This window comes from Lissotriton vulgaris, chromosome 7, assembly GCF_964263255.1.
Source record: "Lissotriton vulgaris chromosome 7, aLisVul1.2, whole genome shotgun sequence".
NCBI lineage: Eukaryota > Metazoa > Chordata > Amphibia > Caudata > Salamandridae > Lissotriton > Lissotriton vulgaris.
This window is the reverse complement of record NC_141695.1, coordinates 157,657,687-157,675,386: the sequence shown is the minus strand read 5'-3', so window position 1 is coordinate 157,675,386 and position 17,700 is coordinate 157,657,687. Positions and strand designations below refer to the sequence as shown.

The 17,700-nt window shown below is 43.7% G+C and overlaps 1 protein-coding gene across 1 annotated transcript in view; it reads left to right on the top strand.

Moving 5' to 3' along the window:
• The window catches only part of LOC147701050 (urokinase plasminogen activator surface receptor-like), a 248,043-nt gene that overhangs the window by 212,895 nt on the left and 17,448 nt on the right, over positions 1-17,700 (top strand). Inside the window, exon 6 of the mRNA XM_086929846.1 lies at positions 1,386-1,529. Coding sequence (XP_086785972.1) covers positions 1,386-1,529 — 144 coding nt within the window. The remainder of the gene's footprint in view (positions 1-1,385; positions 1,530-17,700) is intronic.

Sequence of the window (17,700 nt, the reverse complement as noted above, 5' to 3'; positions counted from 1 at the left end):
CAAGATGGGAACACACCTGTGTTATCCTCATTGTCCTAATACAAGTTTGGGAGTGAAATATAAGGATTCATCTGTGTTGTGCTGTACAGGTCCAACGTCATCAGCAAAAACATACATAACACACAGCCTATATCTGGACTTTTTAATCATTCATACTATATGGTGAAAGAACATTCCCCTAATGCAGCCAGCCTCATATCTTTAGTCTTCTTTCTGTAAACATGTATTTGTTGAGATCCCTTGAGTCTACTCAAAAATATAGGTCATTTGTTAAGAGTCCCTGACAAAGCCAACTCAGTCTTTCATCCTTCTGAGGAAGATAATTCAAGTAGGGTTAAACTGGGTAATAGCAATATCAGATATTTAAAATGCTTAGGATTTGCAACAGCAGTATTGATGCATTCCTGCAAATATGCAAACTGAAGAAAACATCTACAGACATTCAGGCACACAAAAAACAAAACATGCATTTTCACCAAAAATCCTCTGAGAAGTGTATAGTATAATCATAAAATTCAAATGAAAATACACTGATTGCTTTATGTTTTAAATCACATTAATACAGCAGATGTGGCTCAAATATTTTAAGGCAGTACAACCCGGCCGGCCGGAACATCCCTCTAGATGTTGTCATTACAAGGGCCATGCCCACCTCAACCAAATATTCCTGGCTACGGGCCGGTGACATTTAATTTATAATTTATTGACGCATAGGCTTTAATACAAAGAAAAAACAATCCACCCCTTAAGTATCTATTACTCATATGCATTTCATAATAAATATGTCAGGCCTACTGCATTTATCATAACTTTTCATAAAAGGTCAGCTTTATGGCATCGGTAATTCTTTCCCTAGTGAACTAACCAGGCCTCTAGCTCTATCACTAGCTTGTCGTTATAGCCAACTCAGACCTACTATGTTAGTTATAAACCTTCCCACAAGGTAACCGTAACGTACACCATAATAGAATCACCAATATGTCAAACATGCAGTTGGACCCTAGTAAGGATTACAGTAGTGTAAAAGTGCAAACCATCTGTTCCAATGGTTTGTTCAGGAGAGTCACCAATACCAAAACCCTTGCCTACTAAGGAAATCTGCAAGATGCCATTTAACAAAATAACTGCCTCCAGGTTAATGAACAGTGTAATACCAATTTTCTTATTGATCACAGTTCGTAAGATGTCAATTCTAATGATGCCATTAATTCTGCTAAAAAGGAAAACACCCAACTTGACACTGTTACCTATTGTTTTCTGGCTTAGGATTGGGACTCTGTTTTGCACACATTCATATTTCCTCTACACTAGGATATGAGTTTGATTACGGTGAATATTTATAAAAGGCACAAAACTAAATGTACCTAAAATTTTGTTCTTTTTAGATTTTCAGAACCAAAACCGAACTTTCAATGGTCTCAAGTGCTTCAGCTGTGATGGAAGGGACACTGATTGTTCCTCGCAGAATCAGACCATCATCGAATGCTTCGAACCACTGTCGCATTGTATGGATTATGTGAGATATGAAGGTGAGGAGATGAGGAGATGAGGCAGAGGATTGAGATCTGACTATCAGGGTGCTTACACTGGAAAGGAAGTCATAACCCTCTCATCTCCATCCCTTCCTAGGGCCCGATTCACAGAACTAACTTAAGACAAAATCCTAAATTTACTACCATTTTGGTATTCACGGAAGGCACTTACTCATTTTGGTATTCACAGAAGGCACTTACTCATTTCGTTATTCACAGGAGTTAGGAGTCCTAATTTTAGGACTCCTGAATGCCTTCTGTGAATACCGAAAGTCTTAAAGTTATGATTTTTCTCAGTTTAGGAGTAATAAGTAATAAAGTACGTACTCCTAACTTTAGGACTCCTAAACTGAGAAAAATCCTAACTTTAAGACTTTCGGTATTCACAGAAGGCATTTAGGAGTCCTAAAGTTAGGAGTCCTAACTTTACTACTCCTAAACTGAAAAAAATCCAAACTTTACGACTTTCGGTATTCACAGAAGGCATTTAGGAGTCCTAAAGTTAGGACACCTAACTTCTGTGAATACCGAAATGAGTAGCAGGCACATGCATCATTGTTGGCTTTTGCGATTTCTTAATTGCGATTTTTAAGGAATCGCAATTAAGAAATCGCAAAAGCCTATGCATGAAGAAATCGCTGAAATATTTGCGATTTCCCAAAATTCCTTAATTGCGCCTCGCAAATTGCGAATCGCAATTAAGGAATACCTCCCCATTCATTCCTATGGGCCTAGAGGCCCATAGGAATGAATGGGAAGACATTCTCAATTTGCGATTAGCAATTAGCGAATCGCAAATTGAGAATGCGATTTCAAGGGTGCAGGTGTGTCCGAAGGACACCCTGTTGCACCCCTGAAATCAATCTGTGCACATATGTTGTGCACACACATGCCCTAAGGGCATGTGTGTGCACAACATTAAACTTTGAATAATGCACAAAAGTGCATTTTTCAAAGTTTTCGCAAATTACCATGAGGTTCAACCTCATGGTAATTTGCTCCCCCTAAGTGCGAAGTTGCTATTTTTTAAAGTTTCATGCATTACATTTAGGAAATCGCAAAATACGATTCCTTAAATGCAATCGCAATTTGAGAATTTGCAAATATTTGCGAATTCTCAAATTGCGAGGGCCTTCACCCTTCATGCATACCAAAAGCTGATTTTGCGATCGCAAACGGACGATTTTTGCGAATCGCACCGTTTGCGATCGCAAAAAGCTTTGATGCATGTGCCCCTAAGTGCCTTCTGTGAATACCAAAATGAGTAAGTGGCTTCTGTGAATACCAAAATGGTAGTAAGTTTAGGATTTTGTCTTAAGTTAGTTCTGTGAATCGGGCCCTTAGTGCCTGTCACTTTGTTTCTTCAATATCTCCTAGGGTCTATCATTGTGGATGAAGACCTGACCCTCGCCCCTAACACCATACTGTCAACTCACCCACCTTGGTCTTCTAACTTAAGTCACCTGCCTGACAAAACAAATGCCTCCCTAGTCGTTAATGAGGTCACCACTTTTCAAACAAATATCTTGCAAATGAAACATGAATTTCCCATTCAGCTTAGTAGGATCAAGCTTGTGAAATGCCTGATTTCCCCAAAATTTTGAGTTGGCAGGTATGCACCACATCAGCTGCTCATGATGCACAGAATCATAAACCTCGAATTGAAGAGGCACCTAAACCTCCGTGACTTATTTTGGTTAAGAAAATCTGTTTTTTTTATTCTGATCTGTTTATGTACTTTATATCGATTACTTAATAGTAAATATATAGTTATTTTAATTTATTGTTCTTATTGGTGCTATTATTTTTCCTATTTGTTTTTATGCTTTGTGACTATGTGCTCAATGACTATGTTGTTATTTAATTGCTATTATTGCAAATTATTTCAATAAACTTTCACTGTAAAACTTAGGGTATGCACCACATCTCCAAATCCCTATCTTTTGCCTTTCCATTCTCTCCTAAAACATTTCATTGGAGTTTCAAGCCCATTCCTCAATCCTCAACCTCTCTGAATTCCTGTCACTAGTGGTGAAGGCCAGTGTTTCTCCTCTCCATCCAACCCAAGTGCTCAATTCTATGTCTCTGGAAGTGTAGTTGTGTTCCTCTCCTGCTTATACATTCCCAGGACTTAATTCACAAAGCATTTCTTTGTATTTGTCCCTTAATCCTGTTTTAGATGGGAAATATTCCTCAGTCATTTTCAGTCCTGATTCACAAAGGTGTTTCACTGAGCAGTTGTAGCAGCTCACTCAAGACCTAGTTGTGACTTACTCGATACATTTCAAGGAGTAAGACGTGCTTACTCACAAACCGAAAAGTCAAAGCTTTTTTTCACAAGTAATCTTACCCTACTTCTGGAAATTCACGAGAAGTAAATAAATAAATAAATACATAAATAAATAAAAAATGAAATAAAAGTCATGCCTAATACTGTATTATAACACAAATGCTCACTATGAAAATCTGTGATCATTACACTCTGGAAGGTCCTGCCAGGTAGTGGTGTAACGAAACCTGCGGGGGCCACCCTCCAAGGTGCATGGATGGTGCTCTCCATGCTTCGGACCCAGTCAGGAGCTCTCTAACCCCACTGTTCACACTGCTGGAAGGGGGCCACCACACCGCTTGGGCTGCGGGGGCTATTTTTACGCCACTGCAGCCAGGACGGCCTGCCATATAAAGTCATGTTCTGCCTTATCCTATACCCCAAAGCTGTAGGCCCCATCATCACACTATCTATTTTCCATCCTACACTGTAGGTAGGAGCCTGAAGGCAGGCCTGCCTAAACAGACATCACATCTGTTGGCTTTTGGCACAGCTGATAAACGCATTGCGGTAGGGCCAGTCCAGAGCTCCCCAGTCAGTGAAAACATGCACACATACAGAGGACCACCTCTAGGCAGGTGGGGTGACTGAAGTGCATAGAAATTGAACTTGAAATTGTTCAGTTAGTTAAAGCCATAACAATATACCAAATTCTAATTTTAAAAAGTCTGCTTCATATAAAAGTTACATCTCTATAAAAGCATAAAATCCTAAAAAATTATGTAGTTGTAAAATACTTTTCATATTATTACTATGATTTAACATTCAGTTCTTGCTCGTGAAGTCGTTGACATTTAGTCAATTTACAATTCATTTGAGGGTCATTGGAGTCTAGTCCACATATGATAGCTGACCTGCACGATCGTATGCCTCTATCCTGAAATGCTCGCCGCAATATTGTGGTTCGCGCTGGTTGCAATGTCTTGCAGTGACATACAAGATGAATCAAATCTTCTTTTTTATAACCACAATGCCGGCAATTTTCATTTTCCTTTAGTTTCCAAATAGGGGCTTCCACAAGAGTTGGGAACTGTCTGAACCTTAACGTTATTAATTTCCTCTTTACGTAAATGGAATAAGTGGAGTCCAGATACGCCGCTTGTTTCAAGGTTTTATAAGTATTAATCAGTGTCCACGAATGACTTCTTGTGCGAAAAAGATCTTTATCGGTCAATAATGAGTGGTGCCTTGCAGCCTTATTTATTATTAATTTGAATGCTTGGTAAGGCATTTGTTTACTCCACAGCGCCTTTGTGCATGTAATCTTTAAGGAGTGTTCAAGAAATTTGTATGCTGGCGAATGATTATCTTGATCCATTTCCTGCCATAAGGATTTATTAAGGCCGTTTTTTTCTACATTTTTTAAATTTGATACGATACTTTAATGTATGTTTAGAGCCTGCCCAATGTTTAATTCATAAGCCCGAACTCCAAGCGCATTTGAGCTGGTGAGGCAGTCTTCGGAAGTAGAAGAACCTTTTTGTAAATGCGCGTTATTAGACTGTTTAGGGTTTCTGCGTCATTTCCATGCATTGCAGCACTGGCGTATGATAATGTTGGCAGAGCTTATGCTGACATTATCGATAATAGTGGTTTCAGGGACGGACCTTCCAGCTTCTTTGCAAGGGTTTTGAGGGCGAATGTTAGGGCCCCTTCTCGTTGTTTCATGTATTTTTTCTGATCACGAAATGAAAGTTTATCGTCAATGAAAAATCCCAAATATTTATAGCATGATACTTTCTCCAACAGATTTCACTTTAATCTAATACGTTGAGTCGAGGCTGTTCAATTTGTAATAAGCATTGTTTTGGTTTTTGAGAGATTTAATTCCAGGTTATTTGCCGACAGAAATTCGGAAAGTTCGTTTAATAGTCTTCTCAAACCTACCTTAATCAAACTTAAGAGAACAATATCATCTGCATAAGCCAGATGCCATAATTGTAGTTTTCCTAGTTTAGGTAAGTGTGAATTAATTCCATCTAGATGTTTTGAAAGGTCTGAAAAAAATAAGTTAAAAAGGTGCGGAGCTAGTACGCACCCCTGCTTTAGACCCATGTAGGTGTACACTTTCCTTGATAGTCTGGCTACATTTCCAAGATTCATGCGTACCCAGGTATCTGTATAAAATAGTAGTAGACCACTCAATATCCTGTCTGGTATGCTCCAAGATTTTAATTTGGACTACATGAGTTTCCAATCGACACTGTCGAAGGCAGCTTTTAGATCGATGTAACACAGATGGAGATCTTGTTTTCTGTTTTTGCATCTTTCTGCGATCAACGAAAGCGACAAAATATTTTAGTGGTTCCGATACCCTTCCTAAATCCAGTTTGATTTTTTGGTATTAGGTTACAATCACTAGACCTTTCAGCTAGATCTTTAAGGATTAATGAGGCAAAATATTTGGCTTCAACATCCTGTAAGGCGATTAGCCTATCATTTTTTGGACTCGATCTGTTCCCTCCTTTGTAAATGGGGGTAATGATTGATCCTTGCCAGCTTTCTGGGATTTGATTGATTAATTCTGCTTCAGTGTATAGTCTCCCTAGTATTGGCTCCAGTACTCCGAGTCGTATTTAAAAGTAGCCTGGAGAATGCCATTTGGACCAGGGGCACCATCACTTTTGCCTTTCTTTATTATGTTTGTTATTTCTTCTGTTGAGTAGTTTGCTCCATGCGAGTTAATTCCTTTTTCACTAATGTACTTCACAGTTCATAAATGGAAGTTGTCCATGTCATCGGGTTGTTCTTCTTTAAATTTGTCCCCGAGGAAGTTAACCCACTCCTGCTCCTGTATATGCGATGTTGAGATATTTCGAGGTCTCCACAGGTTGTTTATTGACTGCCAGAATTTATTTAGATTTGAATGTCTAAAGTCATAAATTAGTTTAGACCAGAAGCTCTCTGCTTTCTCTTTTTTAAGTTCCCATATTCTTTTTTTGAATTGTATTCTCATTTGTTGAAATGCTTTGACTGAAGTGAGTTGTTAGGACCACAGAGGAACGCCTCACAAGAGTGGTGCGCCAGGCCTCGCTTTAGAAGTGGGCACAATTTCAATTTCCAAATGCCTGATATACGTTCCACAAACTGCTGAGGACTTGTGGCACTGCCTACAGGTAAACCTAGCCACTGAACAGTGAATTATTCTCATCATTAATGTACCAGACGTTTTAATAATAATACTTCTGTTTATTTTTGTTGGCCTATGTTAGAAATTGGGTCCCTAGTTGGCAGAGGTATGCAACCTGTCCAATTAGAGACCACAAACCTAGTTAGGGAAAGTAAGATACACACCCTAAATTAACCTGTGCTCACCTTCTAGTAGCTTGGCACAGACCAGTCAGGCTTATCTTGAGAGGCAATGTGTGAACTATTTGTGCAACACTTATTACAATAAAACAGTAAGGGCACCACACAAAATAATTCACACTAGCCTAGACAGACAGAGCTAGATTTATTGAACAAAACAAGACTAGAATGACACAAATCCAATAAGCAGAACAGGAGTTATGATATTCTAAAGAATATCTGCAAATATACAGCCAGATTCATGAAGCAAAATTGCGATCGCAATAGCTGCGCATTAGATATTGCGATCGCAATTAACAGAAAAGCAATTCATGTTGTGAAAAACACAGAAATTGCGAATTCGCAAAAATAAAATAGCGAAATCGCAAAATAAATCGCAGAATCTAGGAGGAACCCCTATAGCGATTCAGAAATAGCGAGAATCCATGGATTCTGCGATTTGTTTTGCAATCTCGCTAAATAATCGCTAACGCAATGCATGACAACTCGCAATTAGCGAAAAAGCTGAAAATCGCTATTTGTGACGCGCAATTTAAGGAGAACCAAAAGCAGGTGGTAACCATTAAGGAAAATAAAAAATAAAAAATAATTTCTAATGAGCCACAGGTGCAGTCCTGAACAAACACACTCAAGGAAACACAGTAGGAGCATGAGGACTCTCACAATGCCAGGACTCTACATGGTGGTCACGCGGCGAAGGCTCCAGGCTGCAGCACGGAATAGACGCAGGATCCAGGAGTGAATATTCCGCCTGCGGGTCACCCTTCTGGGCCAAACTGCGGAGCAAATTTACTCTAAGTACCGCCTGATCCTGATCCGGGACCTAGACCCCCTGATGCAGCACCCAACAAGGAGGACCAATGCCATGCCCACCCATGTCCAGGTCTTGTGCAGCCTGCACCTACTGGCCTCCGGAAGCTTCCAGGGGATAGTCGCTATTGCAGGGGGGATATCCCAGAGCACCATGTCCCGCTGCCTAAGGAGTTTCCTGGAGGCAATGCTGACCCGGCTACACCACTACATCTCATTCCCGACCACCCAACAGGACTTGAATGAGACCAAGCTACATTTCTACAATGTTGCGCAATTCCCACATGTAATCGGATGCATTGACTGTACCCACATCCACATCTGCCCACCAGCACAAACAGAATACATGTACCGCAACCGCAAGTCCTACAACTCCCTCAACATCCAGATGGTGTGCAACGCTAAGACTTACATCACTGACATAGTGGCACAATACCCGGGGAGCACACATGACTCCTTCATATTCCGGCACAGCGGCATTCACACACGACTGGCCAGGGGAGACTTTGGCGAAGGACACCTACTAGGTAAGTACACATGCCCCCAAATAGTACACTGTGATCATGTAGTTGCGCAGAACAGGCACTCACCCTGTGCTCCTTACATTCAGGTGACAGCGCCTCCAGTCTCCGTGAGTACCTCCTCACCCCTTACCTCAACCCTGCAACACCACAGCAACGGCGATACAATGCTGCACACATCCGCACTAGGAATTGCATTGAGAGGACATTTGGGCTTTTGAAGAGCCGCTTCCGCATACTGCACAAGACTGGTGGGGCCCTGAAATACGAGCCTGAGGTCTGCTGCTGCATTGTGGCCTTGTGTGAAATACTCCACAACATTGCTACCAAGTGCAGGATACCTGTTGAGATATCTGGCAGTGAGTCGGAAAGGGACAACCGCCCACCTGCAGATGCGCGTCATGCACGCGGGGAAAATCCAGCTGAAGGACACAGACGCCGCAACCAAATCACAAATAACTGTTTCTAGTGCACCCACTCCCGTCACCCAACACTTCACTCATGCATGACAATTGAAATAATGACATGAGTCTGATGTACTGGTACTGAATAAATATTATTGTTGTATTCACAATAATATTGCATTATTTACAACAGATAGATTAGAGGTGTATTGAGTCATACATCTCCTTAATTTTATTTTCTAGGGCATGCTTGTCTCATCAGCATGGCCCTGCATGGTGAGCACAAATTGTCAATGGCGCCTCCGGCACCGACGCTCCGAGTCGCCTCTCCACCTCTTCCTCCGCATTTGCCCGTGAGGCAGCAGTGGGCCTGGTGCAGCGGCGGGGAACTGTCACCAGTGGCAACGAAAGGCTGCTGTTGCTAGAGTTTTCCTCACTAGCGTCATCACCCCACCTGCCTGACCGTGGCCAGTTGCCTGCAGACCCTGCACTGCAGTGGTTACCTGCTCCAGAGCCCTTGCAACATCCTGGCAGCATTGGACCATTTGGATCTGCATGGCCAAAGATCTTCGGGACAGTTGTGATGTGGCGTTGCCAATGATATGGTTAGAGTGCGTGTACGCCGAGAGGTGTGTCAGCAGCTGGCGGTGGCGGTGCCGGTTGACGTCCCGCTGTGTCAACATGGCCTCTGTGTTTGCCTCCACTGCAGTGGTCATTCTCTCCATCCTGTCAGACAGTTGGCCCACATTCCTCGCTGTCTTGTGCAGCTGCAGGTGTATTTCTGCAAGATGCCATGCCTGCTTTTGGTGAATGCGCACCATGCGGCGCTCTATTGAGAGACCAGGTACACGCACATTCACCCCCCTCCTGCGGGCGCGTGGTGTAGTTTGGCGCCGCTCCCTGACCAGTCCGCTGGACTGTGTTGTCACAGTGTCTGTGCGTCGTGTTGTAGTCCTGGCTGCAGCTGGTGTTGCCAATGCCACTGGCATGGGTGGCACAGTGGCCGGTTGTGGTGCGCCTGTTGTCTCTGAGGTTGCAGGTGGTGCTAATGCTGCTGGTGCTTGCCCGGATGGTCGTGCTTGAGGGGATGGATGCACGTTTCCCTCAGAATCCTCAGGATTCTCATCAATTTGCAGCCCCTCACTGTCAGTGCTGGGATCTTCTGCGCCACCTGTGATGTAATGTGGACGTAGATTAATGACATGTATCGTGCACATGGAAGGCTGCTACATGCATGCAGGCTGGCATTCCCTGACTGGCTGTTGGATTGACTCAAACAGGACATGTCTGGCTGTATGGGGCTGAATGTAAATTGTGGTCAGACTACATGTCCCACAATGCAATAGGGCTTTTCTGGAGTGCATGGCCTGCATGACTGTGGTTTCTAATGGGTAGCTCTGGGGTCATGGCCATTGTTAGGGGACAGGGTCACAGTCGCATGGCACTTACCTTTGGTTTCTTTGGTGGGTCGGGAGGAGTCCAGCCGGGTTACCCCCACGCATGCCTCAGGTTGCAAGGTGTCCTCAACACGGTCCTCCAATGGGGTGTTGGGTGGGACTGTGGGCTCTCCTCCTCCTGTTGCGACACGCTTACCCAGCCTCTCAGCAATTCTCTCCTTGGCATGCCCTCTGAGGTCGTACCACCTCTTCTTTAAGTCGTCAATGGAGCGCTGGGTCACTCCCACAAAATTGACTTTGGCGCGGATGCGCAACCAAATGCGACGTTTGTCCGCCTCTGGCACCCTCCTTGAATCCTTCCCAAAGAGTTGATTGTGGTCTTTACTGACTCCCTCAATGAGGTATTTGAGCTCTTGTTCCGAAAATTTAATTTTGCGCTTTCTCCCTGTGGAACTGCTCCCTTATGCTTCCTGTGACATTTCTGCAGTGGAGTGTCTCCTGATTTCAAGCTGGAGGTGGGCTGGAGTGGAGCTCTGGCCAATGCTGCTTCCAAATCAGGCTATGTATGCAGTATGAGGGAGGGAACTGCCTGCTTCCTGGTTGTGATGTCATCAGTGTGCTCGAAATGCGACTTCCCGTTTTTGCGATCTCGCTATTAGTGAGATCGCAATTTGCGATTTCGGTAATAGCGAGATCTCAATTTCTACATTGAAAATGACCGATTTTGCGATTTTTCTGCGATTTAGGGAAAATCGCAATCTACATTTAGGGCCGATTACGATTCGCTTTTTTTAATCGCAGATTTTCATGAATCCAATTCTGCGATTTCTAAATTGCGATGCGGTATTTCTCGCAATTTAGAATTCGCAGAAAATGGGTTTCATGAATCTGGGTGATAGTGTTTATAAGCATAAAGTGCCAACCGGGTCTATCTGGTCCTGCTTGATCAGGGTAAATCCAAATGTTCAGGCTGACCATGATGGAGCGTGGGTCGGATAGAGGGACCGACCTTGTCCCGCTGAAAACATACCTTGGTTGGAGGATGTGTCAAGGGCGGGATTGTTCGTAAAAACCTATTTTCCACACCAGCTAGCTTTGCCAAATTGTCAAACCCCCAGAGCACCGAGCCAAATAAAACTGAGCTAACCACCTTTGCACTATAAATCTGTATGGCAGGGCTTGCTGGTTTTGTCAGATATGCTCTAAATTCTTTACTTGGGGCTCCCGCCAGTGGTCGATGTTGTAAAGACTTTATATCAATATGAGGCTTCCATGACAACTTTTTCTCCAAGGGAATACCTAAGTAAGTAAAGGAGCCCAGCTGCTCCAGTGGTACCCCTTCCATAGTAATCTTGCCCCTAAAAGATCGATGCTTGTTAAAGATTATTGATTTGTATTTTTCTGTATTAATCTCTAACCCTTTGAGCTTGCAGAAATATTCAAATGAGTACAACGCATGCTGTAACTCACTGGGTGTCTTGGAGATAATGAGTGTATCGTCAGCAAACATTAGGTTAGGGACCTTGGAGCAGGCTAGAGTCGGGGCGTCGGTGGGTGTGGAAAATTAAAATTTGGCAACTTCATTGATGAAAAGGGAAAACAAAGTTGGGACCAAAACGCACACTTGGCGCACTCCCTTTTCAACTGGGAATGGGTCAGTGTTGTTCCCTTGTGTACCCCAACGGATATGGGCAAAATTATTCTTGTGAAGACGAATGAGAAAAATTAAAAGATCCATCAGTATACCTAAGTCCCGTAGCACCACCCACAACTTGTCACAGGATACTAGATCAGAAGCAGTTTTTAAATCGACAAAGGCGGCATACATGCTACCTTCACCGAGTACCACTGCTCACCAATATAACAGGACAAATCAAAAAACCTGATCGATAGTACTTATGTGTGCACGAAACCCTGCCTAGAGTGAAGTTAAAATATCATTATCATCTATCCACTCTTGTAACTTGCCAAGGGCAAGGTATGCCACCACCTTTTGGATATGGTCAATAAGGCTAATGGGGAGAGATCTGTCCCCCTTCTTGTAGACAGGTATAATCTCCTCCCCCTTCCACGAATCTGGAATGGGGGCGCCCTGAGAAATAGAATTTGTCAAAAACATAATGTACCTACTCCACTTCTCCTTGTCATAAAAGAAGGCGTCAGCGGGGACACTATCAATGCCCGGGGCTTTTCCTCCAGTAATTGCACTGAGGGCCACCGTTACATCTGCTAATTCAAAAACCAGGCCTGATGGATAGCTAGGAACCTGTACTAGGGGTTCACAGTTCTCGTTGCCTTAATGCAATACTAAAGGGAGAAGTTTTCAACCCATGACCCCCAGGGCAAGATAATTATCAGGAGGAGTGGGATATGCACCCTTACCCCATTTAACAAGAGCCCAAAAATGTTGCAGACTACGACTATTGCATATGGATTTCAGTTCCTGCTATCTACCTTCGTCCCACTCTTTTTTTGCTTCTATCTGGACAGTTGTATAGGCCTTTCTGGCGTTCCTAATGGCGCTAAGATTTTTTCTTCTAATAGTTCCCCCAAGGCATTTACGAGCTTGCCTACACTCTTTATTAAAGCAGTTGTGTTGTATTTGGGGATGCTGCTGTTACATGATCTCTCGAAATGTAATCGTAATTTATCAGAAAGAGATTCATGAATTGTGGGTGTTAAACATACCGGAAGATTACTAGTTCGCGGCGCCTCTATCATGGCAACTGCAACATCCACGTCCCTACTGATAGGGACAATGTGTCGGATTGTCAATTATTTTGGACCACTTAAGTCTCCACATATCATTACTAACCAGTAGATCTCTAGTGGATCTTATGTGAGAGGGGTTTAAAGGTTTTTTCAAATGCAAGAGGCAGAGGTTTGATGAAAGTGGGTTATGGTCACTCTCCACTCGCCTTATCACCGCCATGTCCATAAAGGTATGCCATAGCTTTAGATCAATAAAGAGATAATCGAGATGACTGGAATGGTGGCTATTGTTGAAGGTACTAACCCCTTTTCTATCAGACGTGGTTCTACCATTTGCCGCCCTGATGCCTCTTTCTAGGGAGAGTGCTTTCAACTGTATCCCAGCTTCTGTCCATCGTTTTAACGGAGATAGCTCCAGCTTGGGGATCGATACTCCAGGCAGCGTCCTCTTCCGCTGTAAGGTCACAATCCTCACTGTCCAGTGACTCAAAGGTTGTGTTAAAATCCCCATCTAATATAGCTACGGATTCCCCTGACCTTTTGCCTAAAAACTCATTGACAGCTGCAACGGTGTCTGATTTCCTCCTGCCTCTAACCCCTCTTGCATATATGTTATAGATGTCAATATTGCCTTAGGGGTGTTCGTCAGTCAGATTGCTATAATGTCAGAACTCCCCGTCTGGAGTTCCATAACCGTGAGGCCAATACGGTAAGGCCAATTCCTTGGCTAGTCCAAACAGTCCGCCCCTCTGAAGGACAACCCTTAACTACAGAGATGGCCGGGGTGTAAAAATGTAAGTAGCCATGACAGAAAACTGGATCTATCAACCAGGTTTACCCGGAATAAGAAAACGTCATTTTGTTCAATAAAGGTATTCCAGTCAGTTTTCAGGGGCAATCTTGGACCTGAACCCTGCACTGTTCCATGACAGTATGGATGTTTGGTGTTGTAAACAATGAACTGTTATGGAATGCAACCCCTGATGTCCAAGATCCCTGAATATGTTCTCGTAAAGCTCCATCTTGTAATGTTGCTTGTATGCTCTGGACTAAGAGTTGCACATAATGATTGGATGATATTGCTGCCTGGCTGGTAGGGGCTGCTTTATAATGCAAGAGGGGTCAATCTCTTCCCCTAAACGGTGATGATCTATTAGCAGAGGGTTGGGGAGCTGAAGGATTAACCAGTGGGGTTTCCTCAGGGAGCGTGTCCTTGATGCAAATGATAGATTTAGTTAGGTGATGGGTGCGTAGTTCAAAAGCAACTAAGTTCTCAATTATGTCTTGGCAATAAAATGAGAGTGCTATCGGGTTCATCGAGGCCCCCCTTATTGAGCATCAATTAGCCCCTTTTACATCATCCCTGATGACCGACCGGCAGCCTCTCACCTGTCAGATCCATTGGATACTCTTGTTAATTAAAGAGGCCTCACTTTCTCTCGGCATGTTAGATGGGAGTTTTGGAACACCGGTTATGAAAATTACCTTGCCATTATCAGGGACCCTGGCTGTGCTGTGTGTGCTGTAGGGCGGTTTTTATACAGGAGCAGGGGAAACAATCAGAGGTAGGATGGCAATGTCAAAGTTAGGGCGATGCCTTAAGCCAGCTCCCTTACTTACAGGCCTGCTCGCGGTAGTCGGTAACTGGGGGCCATGTTGGTGTGATGGTGCCAAGCGAGATGCGCCCCCGCCCTTATTATCGTGTTTAATGATCCCAACTGGTCTCCCCTCTCAGTTCAGGCTTGGTTGTCTCAGGCAATTCAAAACCCCTTTTTCTCCCACTAAGCTTGCAGATATGCTACTCATTTGTTTTTTCATGTGATGGATCTGAAAAGAGTGCCTTAGACAAGGAGTCAGAGAGACTAATAACAAGGGGGCATATTACCAACGAGTAGCGATAATTATCGCTAACTAGGCTTAGCAACGATTTTTTTATCGCTAAGCATCGCCAGAAATTATAGCTGAGATAATGTGCTATTAGCAATGTTTATCTCCAAAGCAATAATTTTTCCGGCGATAGTGTGAATATTGCTGAGAATACAGCGATATTCACGCATTAGCGACTAAATGCTCTTAGCCATGTTATCCACCTCCTATTGGATAACATGGCTAAGACCTGGCCTGAGTAGGCGTTAGTTTATGGCGATAGCGGGAATATTTCCATCGCTACGCCCGCCTTGCTAATAGGCGATAGCGACGTTAGCGACTGCTTTCAGTCGCTAACAGGTTGGGTACGCCCACTTTGCATGTCATTAGCGATAAATATCCCTGACATGCAAAGCGGGCCCCAAACCGCTCGCTATCGCCTAAAAGCTGTTGCTAACATCAGTTAGCGACAGCTTGCTAATATAGCGATAAAATTATCGCCGCTTAGCGGCCGAAAACGGACGCTAAACCGGCGATAATTGCCTATCGCCCCCCTTGGTAATATGCCCCAAGAACTTTTAGATCTGTGACTTCCTGGACCAGATCCAACATCTGTGACTTGGGGGATTTATGAGGGTAGTCTTTGTCCGGCTTCCAGTAGTCAAGGGGTTAGGACACGTATCTCTGTCTAAGTGCATAATTAGATCTGTGGGCGGAGAGGTAATACCCTGCCATTGCTCTAAGTTTTCAGCTGGAGTACAAATTTCCCCAGCCTTAGCTGCCACTAGCCCCCCCCAGATTATTCCCTGTAGCCTTAGTGCTAGAGTGGGCCTAGAGCACTATAAATCTATTGCTACAAGGGAAATCATCAGAAAGCGAGAAAATAGGGCTATCATTAGAAGTTGTATTAGTGGAATGTGCAAGAGAGTTTTCCAGCTGGGGCCTCTGTTTTTAGTCTTCGTTAACATAGCAGGGGCCCTCCTAACATCAGAAGGACTACAAAGGACAGGTTGTACAATTGATGTTGGGGATTTGCTCATGGTAGCTCGATTGAGCAGATACTCACAGTCAGTTCACAACACGATCCTGTCCAGTGCATGAGAAGCCATAGGTAGGGCAAGAAGACAGACCCATTTTGTTAATGGGACATAGGTTGAGGTCCGGACCTTCTCATAGGGGAACTGCTTCCAATATATATTCTGGGTGTCTGGGGATCTTTCTTATTCTGGAATTCAGATTCCTTAGAACATATCCATCCCTTTTTCAATGCCTTTGTGGTCATCTCTATAATTTTATTTGATAATTCCCTTGTGGGGTCTCCTTGAATTCTTCAATAGCGTTCTTGAATATGTAATCGTAAAAGGACTTCTTGGTGATTAATCTTCACTTTCCAATATGACAATTCCACCACCTTTATCTGCCAGTTTGATCACTATGAACTCATTCTTGGAGAGGTGGTGCAATGCTTCCAATTCAGCTTTGGGGAACATTTTATTGATTACATTCTCGTCTTATTGTTGTGTGCAGAAGAGGGGGTATATGGCTGATTGGTGTGCGCCTAATCTTTTGTTCTGGCCTTTCCTCCTGAATATCCACCTCTGTTTGGCCTTTTGAGCTGGAATAGCCTCAGATGGTGGTGATTGCGATGCAATAGCCGGGGCTAACCCTAAATAGGCTTCCAGCACTTGGTGTTTGAGTGATTGTGGTAGCAGGTAACTCCGTGCTTGGCTTCTTAGGTGTAGCTGCTCTTAAATCAGAAGCATCTTTCCTGACTATGGGCTCCTTTTTGAGTTTGTCTAGAAGATTGGTGAGCGTGAAGAGTGGATAGCATTTCAACAATCAGCCCTCAGCTGCAGATCAGTTTTGCCTCTGACTGAGCTTGGGTTATTAATCAGTTAAGGTTCTACAACTTCTCGTAAATGCCTGCAACATATAAGGCCAAGGTGTTGAGGAGTGTCAGTTGTGTTTCCATGTTGTCGGACTGATATTAGAAGGCCTTCACTGTCCGTTGCATGGTGTTTAGCAGGGAAGACCATGGATTGTCTGTCTGCATGTTGCTTGGAGGATCTTTCTCCTAATGACCACATCTGGCTCTTCTCTGTGACCTTGGGTCATGGTGGTGGGGGGCGCGGGGTGGATCCCTGTGAAGAGTCCAGTGAATAAGATGCCAGCTTGTCAGCCCCCACTCCTGGGTGACCAAATAAGAGAGAACTTACTGCTCTGCTCGTCCTCCTGGAATTCTTAGTCCTCAGTGCCCATTTGAAGCTTAGGGTGTTTATTTATTTTATTTATTTAAAGAGGTTTATATAGCGCTGGCTAGATCCGAAGGTATCAGAGCGCTTTACATGAGAATCAACAATGTAACAGAAAAAGATCAACAATTACACAATACATCAAAAAAAATAGGCAATACAATTAGGAGAGGAGAGAAAGGAGAGAGAAAAGTAGTCGAGGGGGCAGGGGCAGTGTGGAAGGGAGGATACAGGAAGAGACAACATGGAGAGATGAAAGGAAGTCTGTCTAAAGACCGACTGGGTAGGTGACGACCAAGGAGGGAATCCACAGCCCATCTCCCCTATAGCTAAACCAGGTAGCTCCATCGGGCATCAGACAAAATAGTTCAGTCTCAATACATTGAGAGAGGAGAGAAGGAGAGACATAAATAGAGGGAGGATGCGGGAAGAGACGACAGGAGAGACGAAAGGAAGTCTATCTAAAGACCGACTGGGTAGGTGACGTTCAAGGAGGGAATCCCCGGCCTGTCTCCCCTATAGCTAAATCAGGTAGCTCCATCGGGCATCAGATAAAATAGCTAGGTCT